Source organism: Vollenhovia emeryi, unplaced genomic scaffold (assembly GCF_000949405.1).
Source record: "Vollenhovia emeryi isolate VEMERY1.0 unplaced genomic scaffold, V.emery_V1.0 DF939218.1, whole genome shotgun sequence".
In the NCBI taxonomy this organism is placed as follows: Eukaryota; Metazoa; Arthropoda; class Insecta; order Hymenoptera; family Formicidae; genus Vollenhovia; species Vollenhovia emeryi.
The window spans coordinates 98,339-124,543 of NW_011967148.1; the positions used below are offsets into that span (position 1 = coordinate 98,339).

A 26,205-nucleotide genomic window follows, 5' to 3' on the forward strand; every position below is an offset into this window, starting at 1 on the left:
AACGCTTATTATAACTTATATATTATGTATATAATGACTTGTGTACGGTATATTTCGTTCTTATTCACGTAATAAAATCACATGTTTTTCATTAATTAACATTTAAAATTCGTTAGCAACTTGACGAAAATTATTTGCAATTCTATAGTAAAACAAATATTTTTTCAATTTTCTTTACCAACATGTTTAAAATGTTCTGAAACATCGAACCACTACATAAAAAAAAATATCGGTATGTATACGCACATACATATAAAATACATTAGTGCTTAAAAATTTAGGTCGAGCTCTCCAAGTTTACCGAAGTTAGAGCGACCGCGGGCATTTTTCGAAAAATTTTCTGTTGACATAAAAACAATTTAACCCGATATCTCAATCTTTACAAAAGTTAGCGCAACCATTTCAACGTGATTTTTTTTGTTTAGTTGAATATTAAAAATTACGGAAAATTTATCCTGTGAATAATTAATACATGTACAAGAATACTAGGATAATTATGAGATAGTATGCACTAGTACAAAATGGTTTTATACTAGTACACCGGTTTAGTCAATTAAGCACATATTATGCATAAAAGATCTTTTTATGAAATAAATTACATGAAGTCATCAACATTAAATAATAATTTATTTACTATTACGTAAAAGCGACACTAGACAATGTTTGACTAATGGCCGATTTTTTCACTTCCCGATAAAATTATCCGGAGGTTAATCTCAGGTTTTATGGCCGATTTTTTCACTTCCCGATAAAATTATCAGGAGGTAACCAATCTCAAGTTTTGGCCAATCACGTGCATGGATCTGGTAGTTATCTCCCGTTTAACTTTAACCGTAACATAACTGGATGTGAAGAAATCGGGCATTAGCCAATCATGTGCATGGATCTGGTAGTTGATCTCCTGGTTAACTTTAACCGCACCATAACTGGATGTGAAGAAATCGGGCATAAATGTAATTTGTAACATACAATGATCATATTTTATGTGACATTTGTATGCATCTCTTAATTTTTGCTTATCACAGTACCGATTGTTACACTAAAGCACCCTACTTCCACATATGATAGTAAAATAATAACTTCATTGTTTCTCTTAAATTGATTACTATTTAACTTATAAAATAACACATTTTCAAGGAAGTTATTTGTGAATTACGAGACTATTTGTTCAAAATTTAATAAAAATGCACAAGCGTGGGTGCAAACATACATGTATCAAACATAAGTACAATCTTCCGTTAATTTATACATTCTAAAGAATTTCATTTACCCATTTTTCACAAAAGCTTAAGTAACTGCAATTATTAATAAACGATATTAATATTAATCCTGTAGAAAATTTTTAATTATAGGCGCAAGTTTTTCAGGCTCATTCAAATGTACGTGGTGCGTGCCTTTCACCTCGTGATACTCAAATTTTCTAGCTCCTAGTTTTATGATGTCTAATACTTTCATATAATTTTCTGGTTGTTCAAATTTCATTCCAGGAACAGCGCGAATGTTGAGGTAAGCGCATTTTATTTGAGATGCGTATTCAAGTACTAAATCTAGAGACAAAATACCTAAAAAGGAGACCTGAAAAGGAAATGAAATACTTTTAAACAATATCAACATATTACTCGTAAAATTATTTTTAAAAAAACCTGTAGGTTACAGTCTTAATTTTTGCTAGATAACATATTGCACAATTAATTAAATGTCCTTACCTTTAGTCTTGGGTCACGAGAAAAATAATATTTGTCCTTTTCATATGGTTGCATACCACGTTTCATTAATATTTCGGCTCCTTCTTTTGTTATAGAACCGTTATATGCATTTTCAACTATATCGAGCATTTCGTCATGTTCGTAGCATGGCATATTGTCCAATGTTAACAATTCGTATTTCAAAAATTTATCAATGTATTCGCCAGTGAGCGGAGCCATTTTCTTGACATCCCTTACGTACGGACTAGCGATGTCCAAACTTATAATAGCGTCGACCTCATCTGGATATGATGCTGCATACAGAAATGATATAGCACCGCCCAATGAGTGTCCAAGAAGCTTGACCTATTTCCACAATACAATCGAGTTACAAACTTATATTAACTTAATGGATATACAATATACATTGTATTTGCGTGCAACATTATCTTTAGTATTGTTACTTTAATATACACAAAATTTTTTAAACACATATAATGCACGTGATTGCAATATATGTTAAAATATTCACGTTAACAAAAGTCTCACTTATTAAGAGACAAACCATGCAATATGAGGGTAACACAAATATAAGTGCAATTCGAGGTGCAAACAAGGGTGACTGTTAAATATGTATGAGACTACGAGAGCACACAAGTATCATAGCGTTGCAAAAGGAATTTAATTTGTAGATCTCGATTAAACAGAGAGTGGATAAACTCATCCACTCGCTAACCTTATTCCATTTGAAATGTCTAATGACTCTACGAAGGAATATGACACCGTCCCAATAGACATAATAGAATTGACTCTGGGGATAGTGAGAGGACAGACCGTGCCCCGGCATGTCCAAGCAAAGAACAGAAACGTCATCGGACAGCAATGGCATTAACATGTCAAAACTGCCTGCGTTATCCTGGCGCCCGTGTAGTGCCAGTATCGGTTGGAGCTCGCTAGGGCCCCACCATTTACCTGCGGGCAAGAGTCCCACAATTATTCCTCTATTTTACTTCATTCTCTCTAACTTCAGGACATTTCATCAGGGCGCAGATCTCGCTCTTACCAACTCGCAGCGATTTGTTAAACGAACCGAGGTGAATCATGTACACTTGAAAATGCAACAAAGTTACAGCTGAGTTAAGAAGCTTTTCTCCCTCATTATTTAAGGATACAATGTAAAACATAATGCTCAGTTATACAACGATACTCCGCATAAGCGATACCTTTTAAACAATCAACGTGCTAGTATTCAAGTTTTAATATTTATATCGCGCATCACGCATACATACAACAGTCAGCCTTTGTGAATATTTTACTAATAATTATAAAGTAACCAAGTGCAGTGCGGATATTAAATAGCGAATTTAACAATGTGTTATATCTTCGCGTTGAGCTCACGTACAAACGAATATTATTGCAAACTGCAGATATTTCAAATTAAAGTAACAAATTTACTGGTAGCATTATTTTCACATACTCCGCAAGTTACACTGCAATTGCATTTTAATTTCTGCAAAACAAAGTTGGATAAAACCCATGCTACTGTCAGTCTTGTAGATCACAAAAATGAAAAGGAAAGAGATTTATATCGCTGTATAACAGTGGCTCGCTGGCTAACCTTGTTCCACTTGTAATATTTAACAATTCTACGCAGCACGACAACCCCGTCCCAAAATATATAGTAGAACTGTCCGGGTGGCAGGTGAGAGGAAAGGCCGTGACCAGGCAAATCTACGCTCAGTAGAGCTACGTTCGGCAACAATTGCGCCAGGCCGTCAAAAGTCCCCGAATTGTCCTGCCATCCGTGTATCGCCACTACGGGCTGCTTATCTGCCGGTCCCCACCATTTTCCTAAATTTATCAATACGTTGAAATTTGACGTGACATTTGTCGTGCCGCTGCGCGGGCTTTTATTGCCTCTTAATCTATGCGCGCCAGCGCCTCCGATAAGCTAATTTCGCGACAATATTTATGAGATGCGGCAGACGTCCTTCAAACGCACAATGTTTCGATTCTACGAAAGCGCGAAATGTGCGGTACGCGCTATACAATTGTCTCTCCGTCTCGAGGCGCCGATATATATAATTTACGAACGAGCTCGGAGTACGCCAGGCGAAACCTGCACTGACCTCTGATGTGGCCCCACGGCATCGGTATCTGCACTTCCTTGAAATCTGCGGAAAAAAATCACATTCGATTGTACACGCAAAAGGACCAGGACGCGGGCGCTTGTAAACACGCGCGAGGGTAGGCGTCGGGGAACTAACCTTCTCTCTTGTATCCGTTCGTGGCACTCTCGGCCGAGCTCTTTCTCTCCTTGACATCCATGTCGGCGTGACGGTTTCCGATCGGAACTCTGTAAGACCTGCGGATCTCGCGTGTGTCAACGGGGCTGCAAAGAAAGGGGCCGATCACCTGCTCGGGCCGCGCGAGAAAGTGGCTTGGGGAGAGTCGGGCTTCGGTTTTGCGAAAGCGGCCCGCGGGGAAGGCCCGTCGCGCCGAGTTTCCCCTCGGAAAACTCACGTGTCCCGTGCACTCGGCGGCGAGTCCGTCCGCGACGGAGGAAACGTCCTTCTCGTCACCTGTTTTCTTGCGAAATGCAAAGATTTCGTAATCATCGTGCCTCAAATGTCACATTTACATACGTTACGACGACTGGTGCGGCAAGCCCAGCGAGAGAGATCTTACTCCACGTTGCTCCTTCAGTCTCTGCAGAGCATGATTCTCGATATTTTTCTGGCTCGACGACCTTGGGGAGAGCAAACACGGCCTGGCGTGAACGACTTGCAGTGCTTGCAGCGGTTGCAGCCAGTTGCAGCCCGTGCGTACCCGACGTCTCGTGGCGGCGTGACGTTCAACGGCGTGACGACACGCCGCGGCGGCAGCCAATCGCGCGGCCACGTCACGTCATCGACGGGTCCGGCGTAGGCCGCGATTGGCCAGCCGCCGCACGCGTGGTCCGTGTGACGTGCCTTTTAAATCGATTCCTATTTTGCGTGTAGACAGGCACGTGGGGAAGAAAGGGAAAAATAACAGACGCGTTTAAGAAAAACAGAAGAGATAAGTAAGGAGGGGGGGGGGGGAGGGGAAAAAGCGATCAAGCGCGATAGAGCGTGCACCGCGAGCTGTTCCTGCACTGGTGAACTAGTGCGGTAAGCTAGAGTGAGAAAAAAATATGCTTGTGGTACTCTAATATAATATAGTTCACTAATGTAGGAACAGAGAACAAGTGCGTGTGTTCCACGGAACCTGCACTAATTACATCGCACTAGTGCAGCTTTTATAGAAACCTAGCGCAGCGCTGGTGAGCTGCACCATGTTTTTCCCGTGGAAACGGCTATAAATTTCGTAGTCGTTTATCGACGGCACGGTCTTGTATAAGACCGTGATCGACGGACAGCGAACAGTAATCGTCTGCTAATCGTCTATTCGCGATCGCTTAATCACGGCACCTTTGCCCTACTCGGCTAATATCCGTATTCATAGTCGTTCCTCAATTCTCAAGGTTAGTCTGTCTTTGTCTCGCTACTACGTTTTACCATACGCGAGACAAAGACAAACTACCCTTGAGAATTGAGGAACGACTATGAATACGGATATAAGTCTAGCGCAGGTGTCAGATGTCAATTCCCAGTGAGAAATGATTCGTCGATCGATGTCGAAACGATGTTGATTGACGTCAATTTGACGGTATCGATGTCGATTCGAGTAATCACCGGACAATCTGCAAACGAAGTACACTCTGAAACGTGAAAAATTATCAACGTTAGATCGGTATTCACGGTTTCGGATCTTATATTCAAGACCGTCTTACGGCCAATGAAATGTTCCATACAACAATCTTTAGATAAATTCAAGACTGCCTTGAATATAAGATCCGACTATAAAGACCGGCCTTGCTCATTTAATGTCGAGACTAGTTCACAGAGGTTATACGTGACATTTTGGAAAGTTTTTTTTTCAAAATATGATGAACCATTCATGAACAATTGGGCAACTTCAGCTTAAAGCCAACGGCACACGATACTATTTTACCTACTGGATTGCTTACGAGAGCCAATCAGGATTCAGCTTTGAGTCACCTGATCGAAAACTCTGCATCCTGATTGGTTCTCGTAAGCAGTCCAATAGGAAAAATAGCACCGTGTGTCGGTGGCTTTAGATGTCCGACAACACTGCCGTAAACAGTCGTAAGGGAGAAGAAGAAGAAGCTGTCGCGATGAATGACGAGTGTATAGTCAAAACTGTTCTTCATGCTGGATCAGAAATTATTAATTTTGTACCAGGGACAAAGGTGCGTGCTGGTTATCTTTTCCAGTTGGACAAAACTCGGGAACTTTGTTACGAACGCGACTGCTGGTTTTGTTCTAGGTTATATTTCACTTCAGAACCGCCAAATGTGACTTGGACAAAACGGTGATAGACGACAGTAGGACGATGGGGAGCCCAATGGAGCTCATACTAGGAAAGAAATTCAAATTGGAAGTGTGGGAAGTAATTTTGCAGAAAATGGCGTTGAACGAGGTCGCCTGTTTCAAAGTGCACAAAAGTGTATGTTTCCGATACTCGCTGCTCACAGCCGCGGCCACCCAATGCGGGGCGTACGTTTACGATGAATCCTGTTTCAGCTAGTGACCACATATCCTTTTGTCTCCAAGACATTAAGAGAGGCCGGCAAGCCGCAGTCGCAGAAGCGCAATCACCACTGCTGCGGCGTCACCCTCCAGAATGAGGGCATTGGCTACGCCGATCTGGACGAACTCATCAAGTGTCCTCAAGATCTGGAATTTACAATAGGTACAGATTAGAGAGTAACCGGAGAGTCGACAGCTCGCTGACCGCTGATTGACCGAGGGCGTTAAAGCGTCCGTGGCGAGGAGCAGTCGCGGAGCTGTGTGCCTACATGTCGAATATGAGGAGAACAATTGACTACGATTGATCATTTTCTTAAATCTTGTGTCTTAAAATTTCATCGTAAATGTTGTATAATTGTTCCTTAGCACTGCGATCGTATCTCTATAAAATTACTAGACATACATTTATGCTCAAGTCTTGACATATTATTCTTGTCAATTGTTTGTAAGATGAAGAAAATGCCTTCTTGTATTTTTTTCATTATTTTAAAGTGAGTTCTCGAGAAGGTATACATGATTTTTCTCTTCTCTGAGCCACGGCGCCCTCAGCCAATCAGCGCGCGATTACCGAGTTGTCGACTCTATGATTACAGGCTCTAATACGAATGTAATATATACACCTTAAATTTCGTCAGAACTTGATAAAAATCTTTGACTACATTACATTTATCTGTCTTTTTCGCAGCGTAAAAATATAGAGACGGGTTTTAAACAAATCTAGGAAGCAACAGGACTAACAAAAAAAAACTCTTGTACTTTACAGAGCTTATCAAAGCGGTATTGCCGAATGAGTACGAAAAAGAGTCGTGGCAAATGACAGAGGATGAGAAACTTGAAAGCATCCCGCATCTGAAGGAGAAGGGAAATGCTTTGTTCAAAGAAAAACAATATGATAGCGCGTCTGAAATATACGCGAAGGCGATTGGGATGCTGGAACAGCTCATGCTAGCGTAAGTCCTGGAAACTCGACTTTGTGATTAATTGTAAGGCACAAGATGAGGAACGTGGTTACACTGTGTATCGCAATAAATTAACGCTTGGATTTTCAGCGAAAAACCCAACGACGAAGAATGGGTATCCTTAAATCAAATGAAGATACCATTGCTTTTGAACTATGCGCAATGTAAGCTGCTAAATAAAGAATACTATTTGGTTATTGAGCATTGTACAACAGTTCTAAAAACAGAGCCAGGTACATAACAAATTTATTATCATCAACATCAGAGGTTGCATAAAAGCGACGCATCAGTTCCTTTTATTCGCAGATAATGTCAAGGCACTTTATCGACGAGGTAAGGCGTACATTGGAGCGTGGGACCAGAAAAATGCCGCCAGAGATTTAAGGAGGGCTGCTGAAATCGATCCTTCCCTGCACAACAGTGTCGAGAGGGAATTGCAGGCATTTGCAGCAGCCATCAAAGAGAAGGACAGTGTGCAAAAAGAGAAATTATCGAAAATGTTTAAATGAGCTTGTTTCAATTTTATTAATGTGACTTTAATTCACGAGTATCGAGTGAATTCAATTTATATCAGTTTTCTTTATAAAAAGAAGCCAATAAAAAGATTTGTCTAACTTTATAAACTTGGCTTCTATTATCCAATGTCTGTATGTGTATCTGTACATTCAATATAATGTCTGAAAAATCAAATCTATCGTATGTATGAAAGAGAAAAATCTGTCGCGTAAACGTACATTTCTATATAATTTTGTACGTGCAAACAGTTTAAAAGATAAGAATTATGTGCATTAATATGAATCATTGTACAAAGAATTCTATTATTAATGAATTGTATGAATAAACTAATATATTTATTATTGTTACAAATAAGGGACGAGAAAATAAACATAATATATATTATTATTACTCGTGTTTTACTGTGAAATTTGAAAAACTATAGATTAAAATAAATCCATTTATATTGTATAAATGTAACTATTTGAAATTGTTATCACGTAAAGTATAATTTTCCTTGTTTAAAAAATTAAGGCGTTGGGGAGCCCATTTTGCCATACATGTGATATATTTAACAATTACAAAGAATTTATTATATATTTTAATACATTCTATCTTTGAAAAATAGATCGTGGAGTTATACAAGCTTTAGCACAATGGCTGATTTGTGCTTTTAATTCAATGTTTTGGTCTCCGAGTCTTTGTTTTAAATAACTTACTGTCTTGTGTTTCAAGTCTCAATTTCACTGTGCGGCCACTAATAACAGATAAATATTTTATAAATGTTATCCTGAAAAATTCAGCCATCAGCCATTCTGCTAAGGCCCTTACTTAAGAACAGTGGGACGAGTATAATCTAATATGGCAGGTTCTGAAGCGCTGAAAAATTTAAATTAATATAATATCGCACAAAGAAAAGAATTGAATTACTGCTGTTTGAGTTAAGGCACCTTTTTTTTAAACACAAGCACCAACAGTGCCATCTGTGTGAGAGATAAATTTGAGGTTATCTACCAATCGCATTACGAAGGTTGCGAATGAATCGTCGGTCGAAGAGCGTGAGGTATCATGTTTGACATATGGAATAATTTATCGTGCAACGCTTCGAGTAAAGAAAATATGAATTCAATAATGTTCCTAAAAGTATAATCGTGCAATAAATACAAAGGTAAAAAAAAATTTCTGACTCTACCGCGACTGCATGTTTTTAAATGTGGCGTTATCATAGTTTAACCTATACGAGTTTTGTTTTTCTTCCGCAATATATAATCGTATTATTTATTTCTCAGTTATAAAAGTTCGCAGTGCGTTTTTTCCTATCTGTAAATATTTTTGCATGACATAAATTTTTTACGAAGATGTACAGTTGTATCAAGTTTAATTTATAAAATTCCGAACGTTTTTGTCTCACGACGAATATTTACAGAAAGTATATCTCGTGTGTGCTTTTTTATATTTAAGATAGAAATACTCCTCAAGATGAAGTTAGTATCAAGACACGTAGATAAAGATGGAGAAGGGTAAATATATATCTTGTGTATAACACATTAATATAATCGTGAGACTGAGTGTAACGCCGGAATTGAAAATCTTTAGGCGCGTGTCCCTTGTCCCAGAAAATACGGAGGATATGTGGCACGCATATAATCTCATTAGCGAAGGAGACTTCGTCAGCTGTTCCACTATCAGGTATATATTCAAATTTGTGTGACAATGTTGCGACATTTGATTTCAATTGAGTACCACTTTGTCTATTCTCTATGTTGAATTTAGGAAAGTGCAAATGGAGTCTGCGACTGGTAGCTCTAACAGCTACAGAGTCCGAACTACTCTAACGATATGTGTAGAAAATATTGATTTTGATACGCAAGCATGTGTTCTACGACTTAAAGGTAGAAACGTGGAAGAAAATAAGTATGTTAAGGTAGTACTTGAATTTTAATTGCAATTGACTTCTATCGATGTTTAAAATGCCTTAGTGCTAAGTGTTCATTATACGTCGTCAAAGTGCATACAGTTTGCAAGGCTTTACATGTTTTTCAGTAACGTCCCAGAGAACGTGCATGTCTTTTAGACTCTCTGGGGTGATGTTAAAATGGAAGACGGTCCATTTGTAATTTTTGGACATTTAATTTAAATAAAATGTTTTGTCCACATTTCTATGCGCCTTATTATTATTATTTATGTTGTGTTGGCGTTAAAGTAGAGGAATTGATACATATTTTGGATTATCTAAACAGTAGGTGGTCTCAACTGTGAGACCTTACGTTCGTTTTGTATGCACACTTAGCGTATACTTGTATACACATTTAACACTAATGATTATCGCTTTGAATTAACATTCAACATGCAACTTGTAATATTTATTCTTTATCTTACAGACAGGAGCATATCACACTCTTGACGTAGAACAAAATCGTAAATTCAGTATCACCAAAGCTAAATGGGATTCTATTTCTTTGGAAAGAGTCGATACTGCATGCGATCCTGCACAGGTTAATAATTTGCGCAAACAAAGATAATATTTGGCTACAATTCTCTCTTTTTTTTTAAATTTTGTTTTAGAATGCTGATGTAGCTGCTGCAATTATGCAAGAAGGCATAGCACAAATTTGCTTGATAACTTCCAACATGACAATAGTCCGTACGAAAATTGACCAAGTTATACCAAGGAAGAGGAAAGGACATGTTTCGCAACATGAAAAGGTTCGAGAAATGTTACGCTGGTATTAAAGATTTAATGCGGTATATAGAGACTTTCTAACTGGACACATATTTAGGGCTTGGCACGATTTTACGAGAGCATCATGCAAGGCATAATAAGACACATCAATTTCGACCTAGTGAAATGCGTTATCCTTGCCAGCCCTGGCTTTGTGAAAGATCAGTTTATGGATTACATGATACAACAAGCGGTTAAATCTGATAATAAAGTTATCCTAGATAATAAAAGTAAATTTTTGCTAGTACATACTAGTTCAGGTTTTAAGCACTCATTAAAAGGTAGTGTATACGGGTTTACAAAATCTCAGCGAGCTTAACGTTCGCAAAGTACAATTATCTTTTATTTGTATTTATTATAATCTATTATTACGCACAACACAGAGGTTCTAGCTGATCCTGCAGTTATCTCTCGAATTTCCGATACTAAAGCAGCAGGAGAGGTAAGGGCTTTAGAAGCATTTTATAATACTCTACAGATGGACCCTGCTAGAGCGTTTTATGGCAAGAAACATGTTGAAAAAGCCAGCGCTGCTCAAGCAGTGGAAACTCTACTTATATCAGATAAATTATTCAGGTAATTTTACTATCCTGCTATTTCTTTCAATATTATTTTTACTTAATTCTACTTTATGACGTGTACTTTCGTTTCCACACTTTGTGTTCAGGTGTCAAGATATAGCATTGAGAAAGGAATATGTTCAGCTGGTTGAAAACGTAAAAGACTCGGGTGCCGATGTCAAAATATTTTCTAGTTTACATGTCTCGGGTGAACGTAAGTTTTGTACAGGGTAAATCAGTTTTACTCTTTAAAGTTTATGGAACATGTTATGGAACATATTCTTGGGGCAATTTTCTGCGAAATTTCCTTCTAAACTTGCACTTTTATTTTTTTTGTTGTACAATGCAAAATGAAGCAATTAAAAATGAAATTATAATTTTAGAACACTTCTTACTTAAAAGATTAGCAATTGCAAAAATGAAAGTTTTTCCTATTGAAATTCTAAAACAATGTCTCGAATTTTCAAATTAGTATAATCTAACTAATTATAAAGCTGACCCCATTTGTATATTAATATTTTTTTGCACCAAATGACTTCAGGAATGCTCTTTAGTTTGGGAAAAAACTTCGCACATCACACTATATAAATAATATTTATCTTAAATTTTCAAAAGATAAATTAAATATATTTATTGTATCCGAGTGGCCATGTTAATTAAGAAAAAATTACCATTTTCAGAATTAGAGCAATTAACTGGGATAGCAGCTTTATTACGTTTTCCTATGCCGGAGCTGGAGGATGAAAGTGAGGATGGTAGCGACTCGGAGGAAGATTAGAAGTACTATCGAGATATGCTAACAGTTTTGTATATATTTGTGCTGTGCGCAATAAAAAAAATATCTCAATAGTAAAAAGAAAAAGTAATCTGGATCTTATTTCTTAGCCATAAAAGAAATTTGCAGTTTACGTCAGCATGCACTTTGAAAATATTACATTAAAAAATATGTATTGCATTATGATTGTATATGTATCATTATTTTGTGTAGAGACATACGAAATTATTACATTATGAATATAACTACTGACGAGTGTGTTATGTGAGAGAGCATTACGTATGACTATCTGTAACAAACTGAAACTCCGAACGAATACATGGAACGTGCTGTCTCTTTGCATATTCCGGTCACCGATTTTCGGATGAGTTGTGTCCAGATTTTTATTGTATAACAGACGTAAATCATAATAGCGTTTTTTCTGAGAGAAACCTCTTTCTCTAGAAGACATCTATGGCCAAAGTATATGCGTGCGGTAGTAGCATTTGGCGTTCAATGTGACGAGGACTCTCACGTATAAACAGAAACAGAACAAAAGAAACAAACAGAGACTTCGAGACATTAGTAACAAGTCACGTCTGTTGTATACCAGAGATTAATTTTCAAGGAGCTAAGTCGGTCTCGACATTATTCCTTTTCTCTGACTACAAGTAATTTTGGGTCAAGCGATCCCCATCGAACAACTTATTTTATATATCCGTGTCTTTATTGCTGGAAAAGAAGCAGAAGAATGAGCGAGGAAAATAGGCGAGAAACATCTGAAGAAGATATTCTTTTTTCTTACGATGTGCTTTGTCCACTATTACGAAGTCCGGGAGAAATGTCAAATAATAATAATTTAACATGGGTAATATAGAATTAGTTGATTTTAATTGTGAAAGTGAATATTCTCATGCACACAACTTACACCGATGTGTAATTATTATTGTTGAGCATAATTATTATATGCACGTGTAATGATATATCCGTATATTGAAAAATAGTTTTCACGAATAATTCAAGGAATAATAATATTCACCTCCACTTGAATATTAATATTTTGTAATGAGTGTCTGAAGTAATAATTGCGATATCGCGATATATACGACATTATTCATCATTTATATTCAACCAGATAGAGAAAATGTAATTCCGTTTTGCATCTTATTTTGTAGAACGTATTGGAAAAAGGCAATAACCCATCACCAAGATATGAAATTTCGATGCCATGTATAAGCAGCGGACAGAATGATTTCAACTTTATAAGGGGACATACACATAGAGTGGTAATAATATAATTAAATCTTCTGACAATGAGTTTCTAATACTATATAAATACTTGTGTTTCACACATGTATCAAAATTGTCAAAAACTGTTGATTCGACCATGTTCAAATTCGCTATCGGATGAAAGCTCTAATAATCCTGAAGTTTGTACATATCAAAATATATAAAAAAATATCACGCGAATGTACAAAAACAGCAAATACCGAATACATTTTGCTATTTTATACATATGTTAACAGCTCAAAATAAATTTAATTGTTAATTGAAGCAATTTAAATGCAGTAAATTATTGCAAATTCAGAAAATATTTCAAATAGAGATACCGTCTGTGTCACAGAAATATCTGTAGGTAAAATGTGTGTATACCCGGTGAGAAATGATTTGTCGGAACAATGCCGAATCGACATCGACATTGTCAAGTTGACGTCGGTGCGACATCAATTTGACGATGTCGAAGTCTATTCGAGTACATCGATCAACGAGTCATTTATCGCTGGATACGCTCTAACAATAATTTAGGTTTCAGCTCCGCACGTAAATTTTTTATTTATTTCGAAAGTCAAACTTATAATTAGTATTCATGTACTCTCTAAAAGTTAATTAGTGAAGTATCACTGAAAACAGTGAATATGTGACTCGCAGATATAAGTACAGCGCTGAATTATTGAGTGCTATACTTACAAATATTTTCAATGTAATGCACTGATTGACTTTTAGAGAGTAGGTAGATACAACGCGAAAACTTTACATAGTAAATTAAGTATGTATACGTATTAGTATATGTATACATATAGGTACATATTAGTGTGATTGAATGTAACGCAGCATATTAATGAACAATTGTGTAAAAGAGATTATTAATTGCATATTTCATATGATTACTGCAGCTGAAGGTGTTGAGCGAAGCTGATTACCATATCTCTATTCTGACTGATTTAACATTTTCTCTGAGATACTCGAACGACTTTCCTGTAGAAGATTCTGATGAAGATTCTAATGAAGATGTAGATACTGCTAACATTTTTAAGATTTTAGAGCTTACTGTCAAAACATACGGTGTACTTTACACTCTGAAAGAGATGAAAAAAATGATACAAAAGAACTCATGCAAGGGCGTAATAGCAATCTCAACGGGAAGTTTCGCTTTTATTCTATGCTACTTTGGAAACAAGTATAAAGTACCGGTGACAGTAGTTATGCCAACATCAGTGGACGTTGAAAAAGTCAAGTTGTGTAAAGGTTTAAATTTTGCAACAGTACACGTTAAGGGTAACGATATGGTAGAAGCTCACAGATTTGCTCTGCATATAGCTCAAACGGAAGGACTAGCTTATATCGACGGGTACTTGTTTTACCACAATCTCAACTAAGTTAAAAAAACATTCTCTTCCACAAATAATATTCTTATACACAGTAGACTCTTGCTAATCTCAGTAATCCGACCTCTCATGCCCGGTAAAATATTTTTCATGCACGAATACACATAAATAAATATATCAAATTATATAAAAATATACATTAAATATGTCCATATATACTTTTACATTGCATATTTCACTATAATTTTATAGATTTATACATGTTTTTATGTAAAATATTTTAAAATATAGAAGACTGCTTATTTATAATTATATAATTCTGTACAATTGTACAAAGTTATATATAATTATAAATGAGCAACTTTTTCTTTTTTAAAAATTGTTTATATAAAAGCATGTATAAATCTATGATGATCTCAGAATTGTATAGAATTATTTAGAAATATACAATGAAAAAATATATACGGATATATTTGATGTATAATTTTGTATAAATTTATTCGTGTTCATGCATAAACAATTTTTTACCTGGCAATAATCCGAACGTTTCTAATGACAAACTTTTTTCCATTTTTGCATGCGAAATTTATGGTGTCCAAGTGGCAGAACTGGCCACATACATATAAGCGGTATTAAGTGACGTTTATTGTGCACATATTTATGAATTATATATTCTATTCACTTTATTACTTTCGATAGAATAAAGAACTACCGAAACTGATAAATTACTAAAATTTTTATGCACTTTCAGTAATTCGGCACTATTGTAAATCCGGCACAACTATATGCAAAGAATGACCGGATAAGCGCGAGTCTACTGTATTACTTTTAATTTTGTTATGCGATAAGTAATTCTATTATCTGAAAATTAGTAAAATTAAGGGCTGTTTTTACATATACATATATGTATATATGTATATGTATCCATAAATTTACACTTTTTTTACTTATCCTAAAGAATGTTTGTGTTATTAATAAGTTTAACTAATTTCCTGATCGATTTGTTTAATATTATTTGGATAGAAACGATCATCCATACATGATCATTGGCCAAGCCATATTGGGTTTGGATATTGCATCGAATGGTTATGGACTGAATTATGATGTGGCTCTGTTACCAACAAATGTTGCTAATTGCGGACTAACAGCGGGTATTGCATACGCTATTAAAGGATCGGAGCCACACCAAGTTATCGTATGTAAACAAAATTTGTATATTTGTCAATGGTTGATTGTTGTGCAACATTTTAATCAATCTACATTATTTGGGTTAAGAAAAAGATTATAGTTACTTTAGATAAATGTGCAGTTCATACATAACTTTAATTCTTAGGAGGTCCGAACTAGAATTCCTGATCCTTTAACCGAAATGATTAGAGAAGAAACGCTTGCGAAATCTGAATTAGAAATTCCCGTGAACGAATATAACGTGTGTACAAGCTTAGAGAACGGTTGCTTTGATAAGATTATTGAGGTAGATGATGGGTTGGTTCCTATTGCCGTCGAGATATTGCGAGAAACAGATGATATTGACAACTATTATTTAGCAATTGGTGTAGCTGGGATTTTGAGTGGACAACTAGAAGAACTAAAGGGAAAACGGTAATTTCATAAATTTGACCCTTTTCTCTAAAATGCACATTAATTCTAGCATTAATTATTAATAATGGTATTTTTCACGTTTTATAACAATAAAGCATACACTGGTCATAATTTCTATTTAATAGTGTAAAAAATTTAATGTATATATTATTTTATAATAATATAATTCTCTTTCTGTGTAATTCAGCATACTAATACTTGATTATGGCGATGTAGACTCGATTGAGGATCTTACGACAAATGACGCGAATCGGGTATTGCAGTTTAACTCTTCGGATTCTGATACAGTTTCAACGACTGAGTAAATGGAATATTCTTCGGAATCACTTGAAGAGGCAAAGATGCACTATTTATCCTCGAATACTTAAAAATAAAATCTATATAGGCGTTTAATCGTTCGGGCATAGAGTCGCTCGAAGCGTTCGTATCCCTAAAGATTCGCTCATATAATTGGATCGCGATCGAAAATATAATCTCATTCACAAAATTCTTGACGGACGTGATTCGTCTAATCCGATAGAAAGAACAGAAGAGATGCACGAAATAATAAATCATTGGACTCGACGATTCTCGTGTCGCGGGGCAACTGATCGGTCTATGAAGGTACATGGAACGTATTGGAGTTCTGGTCCTTGTGTCCACATGCACCTTCATTTTTCGTGCCACAACTACAGGTAAATTCAACTACGCTCCTGAGACGTCCGCGTTGCAACTGTGATCGATTGGACATTGTCAGATTCCTGTAAATCGATAATACGGGATACGGGAAGGAAAGAATCCTAGGAATCTCGTTACTTATGATGTGTTCAATGTTGAATGTGGTGATAGTGACAAACGCAAGTAGCGCGAGATCTATGTTATTGAGTATATATAAATGTTATAATGTTTTTGCTAAAAATAAGAGAACAGCAATATTGTATTTAGATAGGTATATTTAATAACTTTATGAGTAACTTATTGTCAGACCTTACACCAATTTAGTGCGAAATTGCACAACAGATATGGGCATGTGTTAGATCTTTTCAAAAGTTGATGCAGACGGGACTGAACGAGTTAGAGCGAAAGAGGATCAGCCGTCTACGTCAAGTTCAAGGTCCTACGCGTCTCGTATTTTCAACTTTGAATTAAATGTAATGGATACCACAATGTTTCAACACTCGCGACAGATTTTTAACTACCATAACATTCCTATTTTAATCCACCAATTCAGTAAGCGTAATTGAAATTCTCCCGAATAAATGAAAGTCGATAATAATGCTAATATGATTATGAAAGATTAGGATACAGTTTTTTGTTAATCGGAATGTATTTTGAAATCTATTCGAGAAATTTGAAACCAATTAGGAAGTATTGTAAAATTTATTTTAGTTTTCGTAATATAATTTTCCAATTATCGTCTCTACATTATCATAGAAAATTAGGTATACAAAAATATATTTTAGAATTTTAACTGTCGCATCAGCTTCGAACAAGAATAATGTATAATTACCACGGAGGTTATAATAAATATTGTAAACAAATTTTCATAAGTCTATTTGATTATATCGCGATTACCATCCAATATAAAATAAACTGCTTTAATTGGCAGCTGCTCAGAAGTCTAACCGTTTGCCAAGTATTGTCACTATATATCGTTTGGTGATATCGATCGATTGTGCATGTTTATGAAAAACTTAAGTGATGCGTGGCATTGATGTAGCGACTCATTATTATGTCGCCTTGATAAACGAGCTATATGTTGATGGAACATATTCGAAGCGATTGAAATTAGTTTGCGACAGGAACCGCGAGAGCGATGACTACGATAACCACCGTACAACAGGCTGTATATCCCTTACTTTTAACTTGTTCCATTTTCGGCATAGGTATCTACGCCCTAAACAAATTTTATTTAAATATTTTTTATATTCTGACAATATGGATCAGTTACGGTTGCCTTTGTTATTGTGTGATAACTGCACTTAAGGCAGGAGTCTGGTTTAAACACATTCTTAATATGGTTCAGACACGGATTGGCATCGTCATTATCATTATTTCCATTGTCATGAGTGTATATCAAGACAAGGTATATATTATTTACTGAACAATTTGTAGCCAAAATACTGCAATTACCATAAAGATATTATTTCACTTTAAGGCCCGGTTTCACCAACGTCGCTTAACTTTAATTGTTAGCTTTATTCGTTCTTTGTCTCTTTCCAACTGTTACACTAGAAGGAAACAGATATAAATTAAACTAAGATTAAAGTTAAGCGACGTTTGGTGAAATCGAGCCTAAGTAATGTTTCTACATAATAACGTTTTAGTAAATCAAATACGTTTTGACACTACTCTCTGTTGCCTAATATTTTAAATCGTTCGTTTAATGCTATTTAGAAATTTAGATTATCTATGAAAAGACTTGCTGCTGTAGACGATACATTGGAAAGGCTAGGCACTCCAAAGATATATCAGAAACTGCACACGTATGCAAAAGGAGTGTTAATTGGATGGTTCGTGTGTAGCTACGTGGTAAATGTATTTGACATGATGTGGTGGTTTTATGCAACGAAGAATTATTGGTGTATGATTTTACCTTACATCATAAATCATTATCATCATACGGCTATGTTGATGGACTTTTTACTTATGACTTTTTTATGGTTTGTATAATTTTTTAAATATTTATGTATAATATATGTATTGTATATAATGATCGTATTATGTATAATGAGAGACAGAGAGAGGGAGAGATATACATATGTATATTCAATTCTAAAACATTAATATAAAAAAAAGTAAAGTCTTGTAGATTTTCTTAGTATAATAAAAATAATTTAAACAAGAATTTACATTATAAATGGTTTGTAAAAACAAATTACTTTACTGTAGATAAAAATAAAAAATATAATATAGTTTTGTTTGTCTTAATTATTATCATTAATAATAAATAACTTTATATATATATGTGTGTGTGTTTTAAAACTATCACTTTTGCTTTGTAACGTAGGTATATTGGCACCAGGTTTGATAAGGTGAACGAGCATGTAAGAAATTTAATAGTGAAAGAAAACTATGGATATTTCTGGAGAGAAACTATCCCAAATACTCGTCGATATGTCATGTGTACTGATTACAAACCTGTTCTGTGGACCTTAATGTAAATCAGTTAATCAATGTGCTAAAATAGATTATTGATTGTATCTAATTTAACTAATGAATATATAATAATCCAAGTTCGACAGAAATTCGACTTATTATAAAAAAAGAGCAAAACAGTTGTAAAAATTAATTTGCTTTTTTGCTAGGCACCTCCACTTAGAATTATGTCAAATCGTTCGTGAATTAAACACAATATTTGGACCTCAAATGACTACAGAATTAGTAGCTCATCTAATATTTTTGGCAAGACTGTGTCATTTAATTTATAAACATATACGAATGAAAAGTCAGAGTATGCATACAATCGTTTGGCTTGGTGTATCTTTCCGAGTTTTGCTACAGTTAGCCAGACTCTTCAGCTTCAATTACATATGTGAGAAAATCAGCATTAAGGTAAATTATAACAATAAATAAACTTCCATAAGTCCAAGTATGCGTGGCCATATGTGCACGCGCGCGCGTGCATATATTACGAAAATACGTGTTAAAATATTTCATAAATGTAGTTAGAATTTTATTAAACAATATATGGTAACACGCCAATGTGGGTCACAAGGCAAGATGTAGGTAGCCCAACTTGTAAATCTTAAATCTTTTTGAAAATCGTGAATCTATTTACCGTTTCTTTCCACATTAGTACTACGCGCCGATTTCTTTTTCGGACATAACGTAGTTTATCATACACGTGGAATTATTGTCGTCAGCAGATATAATTTTATTAATAGAGTTATATAATATATATATTATATAGTATTAAAATAAAAAATCACTTTTAGGCTAATAAAATGGAAAAAGTAATTCATGAATTGATGTATTCTCTTCGATATGCTGACGTTCGTTACGAGGTAAAGGTCAAATTTTAATAGTAAGAGGCAAAAACAATTTACTAATTAAACTTTTTTTAATTCCTTATTTTAATTCCTAAATAACATTTCGATATGTGTTGTAGATTTATCAGTTTTCATTGCAAATAAAACATCATCCGCTAAAATTCAGTGGACTGGGTTTCTTCTATTTCGGCAATAATCTTTTACGAAAAGTTAGTATTTATATATTTAATGTTTTACATTATTTTAATTTTAGATGTACATATATCATATTATAAATTAGAAGACCGTAATATTATTTTTAATACCTTACGTAGGAGTTTTATTATTATGTTCATTTTTGTACAATAAAAATCTGTAAATTATTATTATAGAAAGCTTGTAGCTACAATAGCCTTATTCGGCTTACTCAACATTTTTATTGACAGAAACATTTAATTTATACGTTTTTTTCTAGTTTGTCACTACAATTACAACATTTATGATTATCTTAATACAAATGTCTGACGAATAACAGGAAAAAAACTGAATTTTTAAGACAAAATGAACAATAATAAAGAGTTAACGCATGGACCGATATGATATAAATTATTATAAATCAATATGAAATAAGAAAGTCGATATGTAGATAGCTTAATGGTTAATTGTGTGAATGTTTATACCGTTTCTAACGTTCTGCGCACCGAATACTTTTAGTCTTAAAACACAATTTCTTTGGTAGAACAATATTTTCATATACTTTTACATCGATAAACGTACGATAAAAAATTTTTTAATGTTTTAACTCTTACTTGTATTGTGTACAATTCCCCCCCCCCTATTGTAAAAAGAATAAACAAGTTGGTAATTTCCGAATAAGTGTAGAATCATACAGTGCAATATACTAATTGTTTGTAAAACAAAAATATATATTAAGTGAATATAAGTTGTAAATTTAATTTATAAAATAAATTTCTTGTCTCATTTTTCATTGTGATCCCATTTCTTTTTCTCTTTCTATAAATTACTATAAAGAATATGCATGTCTAAACAAAATTAATTTTAAATATATAGTAAGTATAAGCCCGAATAATGCAATTTTCTCTTGTCTTTAAAAATAGTTGTTTTCTTATAATTTCTTTTTTACAATAATGTAACGAAAAAATATACAGTTGAATTATTATTGTATAATTCTTTGTATATAATCTTTTATACTATTTATATTTTGCATCAACGAAAATTAATTTTAATTACGAAAGTACTATCTATTAAAGATAAAAATAAATAAAAAGTATTTAATATGAAACTTTAGAAATATATTTCTCTTTCTTGTTACACGTTTCTATCTTTGCAATTAAATAATATATTTCATATCAAAAGGATAATAATATATAAAAATACGATGTTTTTATTTATATTATTCATAATTTTGAATTTTTTTAATTTTATTATGCACATGATATAGCATAATAATATGGCAAAAATTATAGAGGACAACATTGCAAGGTGAATATTGAATGTGCTTCCTATAAGAAAACACGTGGGAAATAAATTAGTACCATTACTACAATAGTTTGCGTACGATGAATTATTTCTCCTATCAATTAGAGAGGATTGCACGCTTTAATTTGCGTGAGTGCTACAAGTAATAATACCTATGTATAGGCATTGCGATCACGAGGCTCCACTATCGTTCCAAATCGACACAGTTGTGATACGTCTAGCAAACAAGTTTGAACAATTAGTGTTAGCTTGTTACTAATAACTAATTACTAACAATGGTGGTCCCTATCCAACAAGTTTTACGCCCTCTTTTGATTACATGTTTTATTATGGGTTTAGGCGTTTATCCTATGAAACAACCGAATCCAAGGATTCGCTGGATTGCATATTTAAGTATTTTATATTGTTTGATTATTTGGGTTTCTTATGCTTATCTTTTTTACTATGTAGTGATTTCTTTTACGTGGGAAGTATTATATGCAGATACCACAAATAGTGTTATTATAATAATTCACATTATTACCACTGCCATATCTGTGATCATGAGCTTCTATCATCAAAAGGTATAATTGCACTTTCCCTTTTCTGTATTTATATGAAGTACATATTTAAATATCACATCATAATAATTATATTTTATCATCGATGTCTTCAATGTAACAATTACGTAAACCATTTCAATCTCTTTATAATCTAATATTTTTATTAAGTAAACTAAAGTTTTTTGTTTTTATTTATTAAAGCGTTTGTCTTACCATTTTAAATGCCTCTAAATATGTCTTTGTTATACTATATGTACATGTAACTATATTTTCCGTTGTAAGAAAATAATTGTTTTATAAATATGTTTTCAATTTTTGCCTTATTATTGTTTTAGAGATTTGAGATAAATTTGAAGAAGCTTTCTGCTGTGGATAATTCTTTAGAAGAATTGGGCGTTTCAATAATGAATCAAAATATACATATGTACTCGAAAATAGCGATAATTGGTTGGATTGTATACAGTCTTGCCGTAAATTTTCTCGATTCGATATGGTGGACAAGTTACGTTAAACTTACTTCTTGGGGATTATTTCTAGCTTATATACTAAATCACTGTCTTCATGTGAATGCATTCACAGATTTGCTATTCACTTTTCTTTTATGGTTTGTATAACATTTACAGCACGTGCGACATGTGTGCGGGTGTGTGTAGAAAAATTAAGTGAAGAAAAAGAAAGAGAAAAATAATTATCACTAAAATAGTAACATTTAATATTTATAATGAAAGCTTTAGAAAAATTGTTTTAAATAATATAATTATTTCGGTAGTCAATATCAGTCTTCAATATCATGTTTTAAAGGATTTAAATTTTACACATTCAAAACATGTTGTTTAAATAAAAACTTTCTGTGATATATTATAGTATAATAATATAATTATAAAACTGTAACTATAAATATAATAAATAATTTATAGTTACAGAGATATTATTTGCACAGGTATATTTGTATCAAATTTGACACAGTAAACGAGTATATACGATGTTTATTAATAAGAGAAGATCGTGGTCTGAGATGTACAGAACAGAAATCTACAGTTGTTCTTCATCGATATACTTTGGGTATTAATTACAAGCAAACGTTATGGACTTCAATGTAAATCCGAACACACATTGAAACAGATTATTAATTTGGTGTTTTATTTGTTAATAAGAAAATTTGATAGAAATCTATTTTTAGAAATAATTCATTAAGATAATTATTTTATACATATAGATTTTCATAAAATAAATTTATATTATTTATTTATAAACTATATTTTTTTTATAGGCACCTTCATTTAGAATTATGTCGCATTACTCGTGAATTCAACTTCCTGTTTGGAATACAGATAACTTTCGGAATGACGACGTACCTTATGTACTTAACGTCGACGTGTTATGGTTTATGCCTGTATTCAATGCAGCAATTTTCAAAAGAAATATTACAAACACTATTCATATGGATTAATGTCGGTTCATGGGCTATCTTACTATTAATAAGAATGTACTTTATAAATTACATATGTGAAAGTGTCATGACTAAGGTAAAGCTACTTAGGCCAGTATTCATAGTCTGATCTTAGATTCAAGCCCATCTTTTTATCTAAAAATGCAGTATGGAACATTTCATTGGTTACGAAGTATCTAATTGTAAGACGATCTTGAATGTAAGATCAAACTATGAATACCGCTCCTTTATAATTTAAAATAAAAATATGTATTGAATGATAATCAATTCCAAATTTCAGGCAAATGAAATTAACAAAACAATCCATCAACTGACAAATATTCTCCGGTATGCTGATGTATGTGAGGAGGTGAGTATATTTTAACAAAAGAGCAAAAATACAAAAAAATAAATTATACTTAAATAAGAATTATTCGTCCACAGATTTATCAGTTTACGCTGCAAATAATGCATCATCCATTGAAATTAACTGGAATGAATCTCTTTTATCTTGGAAACAAGTGTTTTAGAAAGGTTTACTTTTACATTTCTCTCTCTCTCTCTCTCTCTCTCTCTCTCTCTCTCTCTCTCTCTCTCTCTCTCTCTCTCTCTCTCTCTCATGTTTTAATCACAAAATAGAAATTCAGAAAATTACTTTTTAAAGTTATATCAGTCAAAACTGTTATTATTATTATTACTTTATTACTGCCATCGTAACACACAAGCGTTTGTATTTTCCAATTTATGTTGTAGCGTTACGTTTCAATGAATTGCTGTTCCTTAATTAATTGATACGTTTTTTTCAGGTATGCATAACGATTGTAACGTTCGTGATTATCATGGTGCAAATGAATGTAAATATCAATTTAGAAGGTAATTTACTATAGAATGGTAATTTACTATAGAAGAAGAAAGTAAAGAAGTAACTTCACAGAATTTAATATTACATCAAAATTATTTTATACGTTTATAAAATTAAATGTCACTTAGAAACTGTTATAAAATGTTAGTAATATAATAATCAAGTACTAAAATAAAAATTTAAGTTTAAATACATTACACAATATTTTTATCATATCGACCAATAGTAGATATATTAAATACTATTGTTTAAAATTTTAGAAAATTTATTTAAATTTTACAATTTGAATTAAATTAAACATATATGTGTATTTAAAATGCTCGCAAAATATGTATTAGAAAAAGTGTAGTAAGCATCCATTCTTGTATTTTACGTAATTAAATTTTTTTAATTCTCTAGAGATAAAAGTCTTTTGGTTTTAAGCAATAAATTGAACTCCTTTTCATTATGATATTATTTATGGTACGATTCAATACTTGAGGAAAGATAGAATAAATATATAATGTAATATTACTGTTATTATTATAACTTATTATACTTATTATATGAATATTATTACATTTAAGATAAGAAGAAATTATAAGTGATAATAGAAAATATATTTTGGATTAAAATTAAAATGCGAACTTTCTTATTTTCGGTCGAAACGTTATGTAATTCCTTTAATAATATATTGCCAGACATGTCAAATAATTTTTCCCATTACGTTTTTATTTCAACTATTCACTGGCGAAGAAAAGATTCTCAGTATTGCTTTTCTTTTTTTTTAAATAACTCTAAAATCCGGATTACGTATGAAATGATCCAGTATTATAAAAAAAAAGATGAAATAATGATTAACCTGGGGAGGATGTAGAACATATTTCAAATTTAGCCAAATTCCAGCTTACGGATCTATATCTTCTCCTTGTAAGATTAAAGATTTTATCTCGATAGTTGATGCATACAAATGCATATTACTAAATTACAAATCTTCATTTATTATGAGCAAAAATTATCGAATTATGTACTTTAATAATATAATATAAATTCGTATTAAATACGTTATTGGAAATAGCGTTGCGCGCGCTCTATTTGGTTTTAATTCATATTTATTCGTGGTCTTCTCCACACATTAAGATCTGCGATTGTACGTACCGTGAAACGCATCGCGACGACCCTCGGCGCGCGGGAGATCGGTCCGCTGCGTTCTTTGAATATGGATCAACATGGCGCCGGTTCCCGCTGCTGCGCGACACTATGCGAGTCGAGTCAGCGACGCGAATACCACTTCAATATCGGAGTCGCGATGTAAGGCTGATGGCAGAGAAAACAATCCGTAAACGCTTAAGACTGTCTCAGTCGTAGACGTAGGGCAAGGCAGAGAGAAACGTAAATCGTGAAAGGCTACTGTATACGACTTACGTTTCTCTCTGCCTTGCCCTACGTCTACGACTACGTCAGTCTTAAGCGCTTACGGATAGTTCTCTGCCATCAGCCTATCTCGAACAAACGCGTAAATTCACTCGAAAAGTACGCACATATGCACGAGCAATCGACACTTTCGCGGCTCTTTACTTGACGTCGTCGAGAGGAAAGCGAGCACGAACGACGTTTCGGCGGTTCACTTGTCGTATCTCGAGCGAGGCGAATTCTCTGAGAAAGACGAGGACGATGTCCCGCGGTACTTGCGGAACCGAAGAGCTCGATCGCGTGGCCGTGGCGTCGCTCAATTACGCGGGGAACGATCGCGCACATCGTCCCGTGGCGTACGTGTCCGGCGGCTCGAACGATAATGCGACCGAGCGTCTTCTCACCTCGGCGCATAGCGGCCGCGGCGACGCGAACCACGCGAGTCAACGGCGCGTTTCAAAGTCCCTTCGATATCGTTCACGCGATGTCGAATGAGGCGCGCAAATCCACGCG

The 26,205-nt window shown here is 34.1% G+C and overlaps 7 protein-coding genes across 15 annotated transcripts; 6 read left to right on the forward strand and 1 right to left on the reverse strand.

Annotated features, from left to right (window-relative positions):
* Window positions 1-610: 610 nt before the first annotated feature.
* On the reverse strand, window positions 611-4,566 carry LOC105560869 (probable serine hydrolase). 6 transcript variants are annotated; one of them, XM_012010362.1, is made up of 7 exons: window positions 4,374-4,566; window positions 4,209-4,267; window positions 3,953-4,077; window positions 3,815-3,859; window positions 2,422-2,657; window positions 1,707-2,051; window positions 611-1,575 (listed from the first exon to the last, which is right to left on the reverse strand). In XM_012010362.1, exons 3-7 carry the CDS (start codon window positions 4,011-4,013, stop codon window positions 1,324-1,326), a joined length of 939 nt encoding a protein of 312 aa, XP_011865752.1. In that variant the 5' UTR covers window positions 4,014-4,077; window positions 4,209-4,267; window positions 4,374-4,566; the 3' UTR covers window positions 611-1,323. The 6 variants fall into 6 exon arrangements, with proteins under 6 accessions (XP_011865752.1, XP_011865753.1, XP_011865754.1 ...); XM_012010363.1 differs by having other exon boundaries at window positions 4,209-4,270; XM_012010364.1 differs by lacking the exon at window positions 4,374-4,566 and adding an exon at window positions 4,331-4,356 and having other exon boundaries at window positions 4,209-4,270.
* Window positions 4,567-4,868: 302 nt separating this feature from the next.
* LOC105560870 (AH receptor-interacting protein) lies at window positions 4,869-8,178 on the forward strand. Of its 4 annotated transcripts, none has more exons than XM_012010366.1 (7): window positions 4,869-4,989; window positions 5,848-5,979; window positions 6,057-6,236; window positions 6,314-6,482; window positions 7,083-7,269; window positions 7,369-7,511; window positions 7,585-8,178. In XM_012010366.1, exons 2-7 carry the CDS (start codon window positions 5,848-5,850, stop codon window positions 7,785-7,787), a joined length of 1,014 nt encoding a protein of 337 aa, XP_011865756.1. In that variant the 5' UTR covers window positions 4,869-4,989; the 3' UTR covers window positions 7,788-8,178. The 4 variants fall into 4 exon arrangements, with proteins under 4 accessions (XP_011865756.1, XP_011865757.1, XP_011865755.1 ...); XM_012010367.1 differs by lacking the exon at window positions 4,869-4,989 and adding an exon at window positions 5,084-5,091; XM_012010365.1 differs by lacking the exon at window positions 4,869-4,989 and adding an exon at window positions 5,329-5,420.
* A 595-nt stretch (window positions 8,179-8,773) lies between these two features.
* On the forward strand, window positions 8,774-11,911 carry LOC105560872 (protein pelota). The gene is made up of 10 exons (XM_012010371.1): window positions 8,774-8,941; window positions 9,235-9,293; window positions 9,370-9,462; window positions 9,547-9,697; window positions 10,155-10,268; window positions 10,339-10,479; window positions 10,554-10,776; window positions 10,879-11,071; window positions 11,163-11,269; window positions 11,736-11,911. Exons 2-10 carry the CDS (start codon window positions 9,253-9,255, stop codon window positions 11,831-11,833), a joined length of 1,161 nt encoding a protein of 386 aa, XP_011865761.1. The 5' UTR covers window positions 8,774-8,941; window positions 9,235-9,252; the 3' UTR covers window positions 11,834-11,911.
* An 88-nt stretch (window positions 11,912-11,999) lies between these two features.
* LOC105560871 (threo-3-hydroxyaspartate ammonia-lyase-like) lies at window positions 12,000-17,515 on the forward strand. The gene is made up of 6 exons (XM_012010370.1): window positions 12,000-12,677; window positions 12,985-13,095; window positions 13,984-14,438; window positions 15,439-15,610; window positions 15,749-16,017; window positions 16,205-17,515. The coding sequence occupies exons 1-6, from the start codon at window positions 12,561-12,563 to the stop codon at window positions 16,320-16,322; spliced, it is 1,242 nt and encodes a 413-aa protein (XP_011865760.1). The 5' UTR covers window positions 12,000-12,560; the 3' UTR covers window positions 16,323-17,515.
* Window positions 17,516-17,848: 333 nt separating this feature from the next.
* Window positions 17,849-19,572, forward strand: LOC105560903. The gene is made up of 4 exons (XM_012010414.1): window positions 17,849-18,082; window positions 18,394-18,659; window positions 19,007-19,156; window positions 19,305-19,572. The coding sequence occupies exons 1-4, from the start codon at window positions 18,014-18,016 to the stop codon at window positions 19,570-19,572; spliced, it is 753 nt and encodes a 250-aa protein (XP_011865804.1). The 5' UTR covers window positions 17,849-18,013.
* A 334-nt stretch (window positions 19,573-19,906) lies between these two features.
* Window positions 19,907-20,861, forward strand: LOC105560873 (putative gustatory receptor 28b). The gene is made up of 3 exons (XM_012010372.1): window positions 19,907-20,003; window positions 20,108-20,197; window positions 20,443-20,861. The coding sequence occupies exons 1-3, from the start codon at window positions 19,944-19,946 to the stop codon at window positions 20,497-20,499; spliced, it is 207 nt and encodes a 68-aa protein (XP_011865762.1). The 5' UTR covers window positions 19,907-19,943; the 3' UTR covers window positions 20,500-20,861.
* A 692-nt stretch (window positions 20,862-21,553) lies between these two features.
* Window positions 21,554-24,369, forward strand: LOC105560874. The gene is made up of 7 exons (XM_012010373.1): window positions 21,554-22,030; window positions 22,345-22,613; window positions 22,950-23,105; window positions 23,280-23,535; window positions 23,740-23,808; window positions 23,883-23,972; window positions 24,245-24,369. Exons 1-7 carry the CDS (start codon window positions 21,743-21,745, stop codon window positions 24,323-24,325), a joined length of 1,209 nt encoding a protein of 402 aa, XP_011865763.1. The 5' UTR covers window positions 21,554-21,742; the 3' UTR covers window positions 24,326-24,369.
* The last annotated feature ends 1,836 nt before the right edge of the window (window positions 24,370-26,205 follow it).

What these genes read in the sequence shown, in the direction of transcription:
- LOC105560869 (XM_012010358.1), bottom strand. Translation starts at nt 4,303, where the DNA reads ATGATTACGAAATCTTTGCATTTCGCAAGAAAACAGGTGACGAGAAGG. An exon ending in CCGCCGAGTGCACGGGACAC is followed by an intron (nt 4,078 to 4,208) that starts GTGAGTTTTCCG and finishes CTTTCTTTGCAG; the next exon opens with CCCCGTTGACACACGCGAGA. An exon ending in GACATTTCAAATGGAATAAG is followed by an intron (nt 2,052 to 2,421) that starts GTTAGCGAGTGG and finishes TTGTGGAAATAG; the next exon opens with GTCAAGCTTCTTGGACACTC.
- LOC105560870 (XM_012010365.1), top strand. Translation starts at nt 5,352, where the DNA reads ATGTTGATTGACGTCAATTTGACGGTATCGATGTCGATTCGAGTAATC. An exon ending in CCGGACAATCTGCAAACGAA is followed by an intron (nt 5,421 to 5,847) that starts GTACACTCTGAA and finishes CGGTGGCTTTAG; the next exon opens with ATGTCCGACAACACTGCCGT. An exon ending in ATTTTGTACCAGGGACAAAG is followed by an intron (nt 5,980 to 6,056) that starts GTGCGTGCTGGT and finishes GTTTTGTTCTAG; the next exon opens with GTTATATTTCACTTCAGAAC.
- LOC105560872 (XM_012010371.1), top strand. Translation starts at nt 9,253, where the DNA reads ATGAAGTTAGTATCAAGACACGTAGATAAAGATGGAGAAGG. An exon ending in AAGAAAATAAGTATGTTAAG is followed by an intron (nt 9,698 to 10,154) that starts GTAGTACTTGAA and finishes TTTATCTTACAG; the next exon opens with ACAGGAGCATATCACACTCT. An exon ending in ATATCAGATAAATTATTCAG is followed by an intron (nt 11,072 to 11,162) that starts GTAATTTTACTA and finishes CTTTGTGTTCAG; the next exon opens with GTGTCAAGATATAGCATTGA.
- LOC105560871 (XM_012010370.1), top strand. Translation starts at nt 12,561, where the DNA reads ATGAGCGAGGAAAATAGGCGAGAAACATCTGAAGAAGATATTCTTTTT. An exon ending in GGACTAGCTTATATCGACGG is followed by an intron (nt 14,439 to 15,438) that starts GTACTTGTTTTA and finishes TTATTTGGATAG; the next exon opens with AAACGATCATCCATACATGA. An exon ending in GAAGAACTAAAGGGAAAACG is followed by an intron (nt 16,018 to 16,204) that starts GTAATTTCATAA and finishes TGTGTAATTCAG; the next exon opens with CATACTAATACTTGATTATG.
- LOC105560903 (XM_012010414.1), top strand. Translation starts at nt 18,014, where the DNA reads ATGGTTCAGACACGGATTGGCATCGTCATTATCATTATTTCCATTGTC. An exon ending in TTACTTATGACTTTTTTATG is followed by an intron (nt 18,660 to 19,006) that starts GTTTGTATAATT and finishes TTTGTAACGTAG; the next exon opens with GTATATTGGCACCAGGTTTG. An exon ending in CCTGTTCTGTGGACCTTAAT is followed by an intron (nt 19,157 to 19,304) that starts GTAAATCAGTTA and finishes CTTTTTTGCTAG; the next exon opens with GCACCTCCACTTAGAATTAT.
- LOC105560873 (XM_012010372.1), top strand. Translation starts at nt 19,944, where the DNA reads ATGGAAAAAGTAATTCATGAATTGATGTATTCTCTTCGATATGCTGAC. An exon ending in ATGCTGACGTTCGTTACGAG is followed by an intron (nt 20,004 to 20,107) that starts GTAAAGGTCAAA and finishes TATGTGTTGTAG; the next exon opens with ATTTATCAGTTTTCATTGCA. An exon ending in GCAATAATCTTTTACGAAAA is followed by an intron (nt 20,198 to 20,442) that starts GTTAGTATTTAT and finishes GTTTTTTTCTAG; the next exon opens with TTTGTCACTACAATTACAAC.
- LOC105560874 (XM_012010373.1), top strand. Translation starts at nt 21,743, where the DNA reads ATGGTGGTCCCTATCCAACAAGTTTTACGCCCTCTTTTGATTACATGT. An exon ending in TGAGCTTCTATCATCAAAAG is followed by an intron (nt 22,031 to 22,344) that starts GTATAATTGCAC and finishes TTATTGTTTTAG; the next exon opens with AGATTTGAGATAAATTTGAA. An exon ending in CTATTCACTTTTCTTTTATG is followed by an intron (nt 22,614 to 22,949) that starts GTTTGTATAACA and finishes TTATTTGCACAG; the next exon opens with GTATATTTGTATCAAATTTG.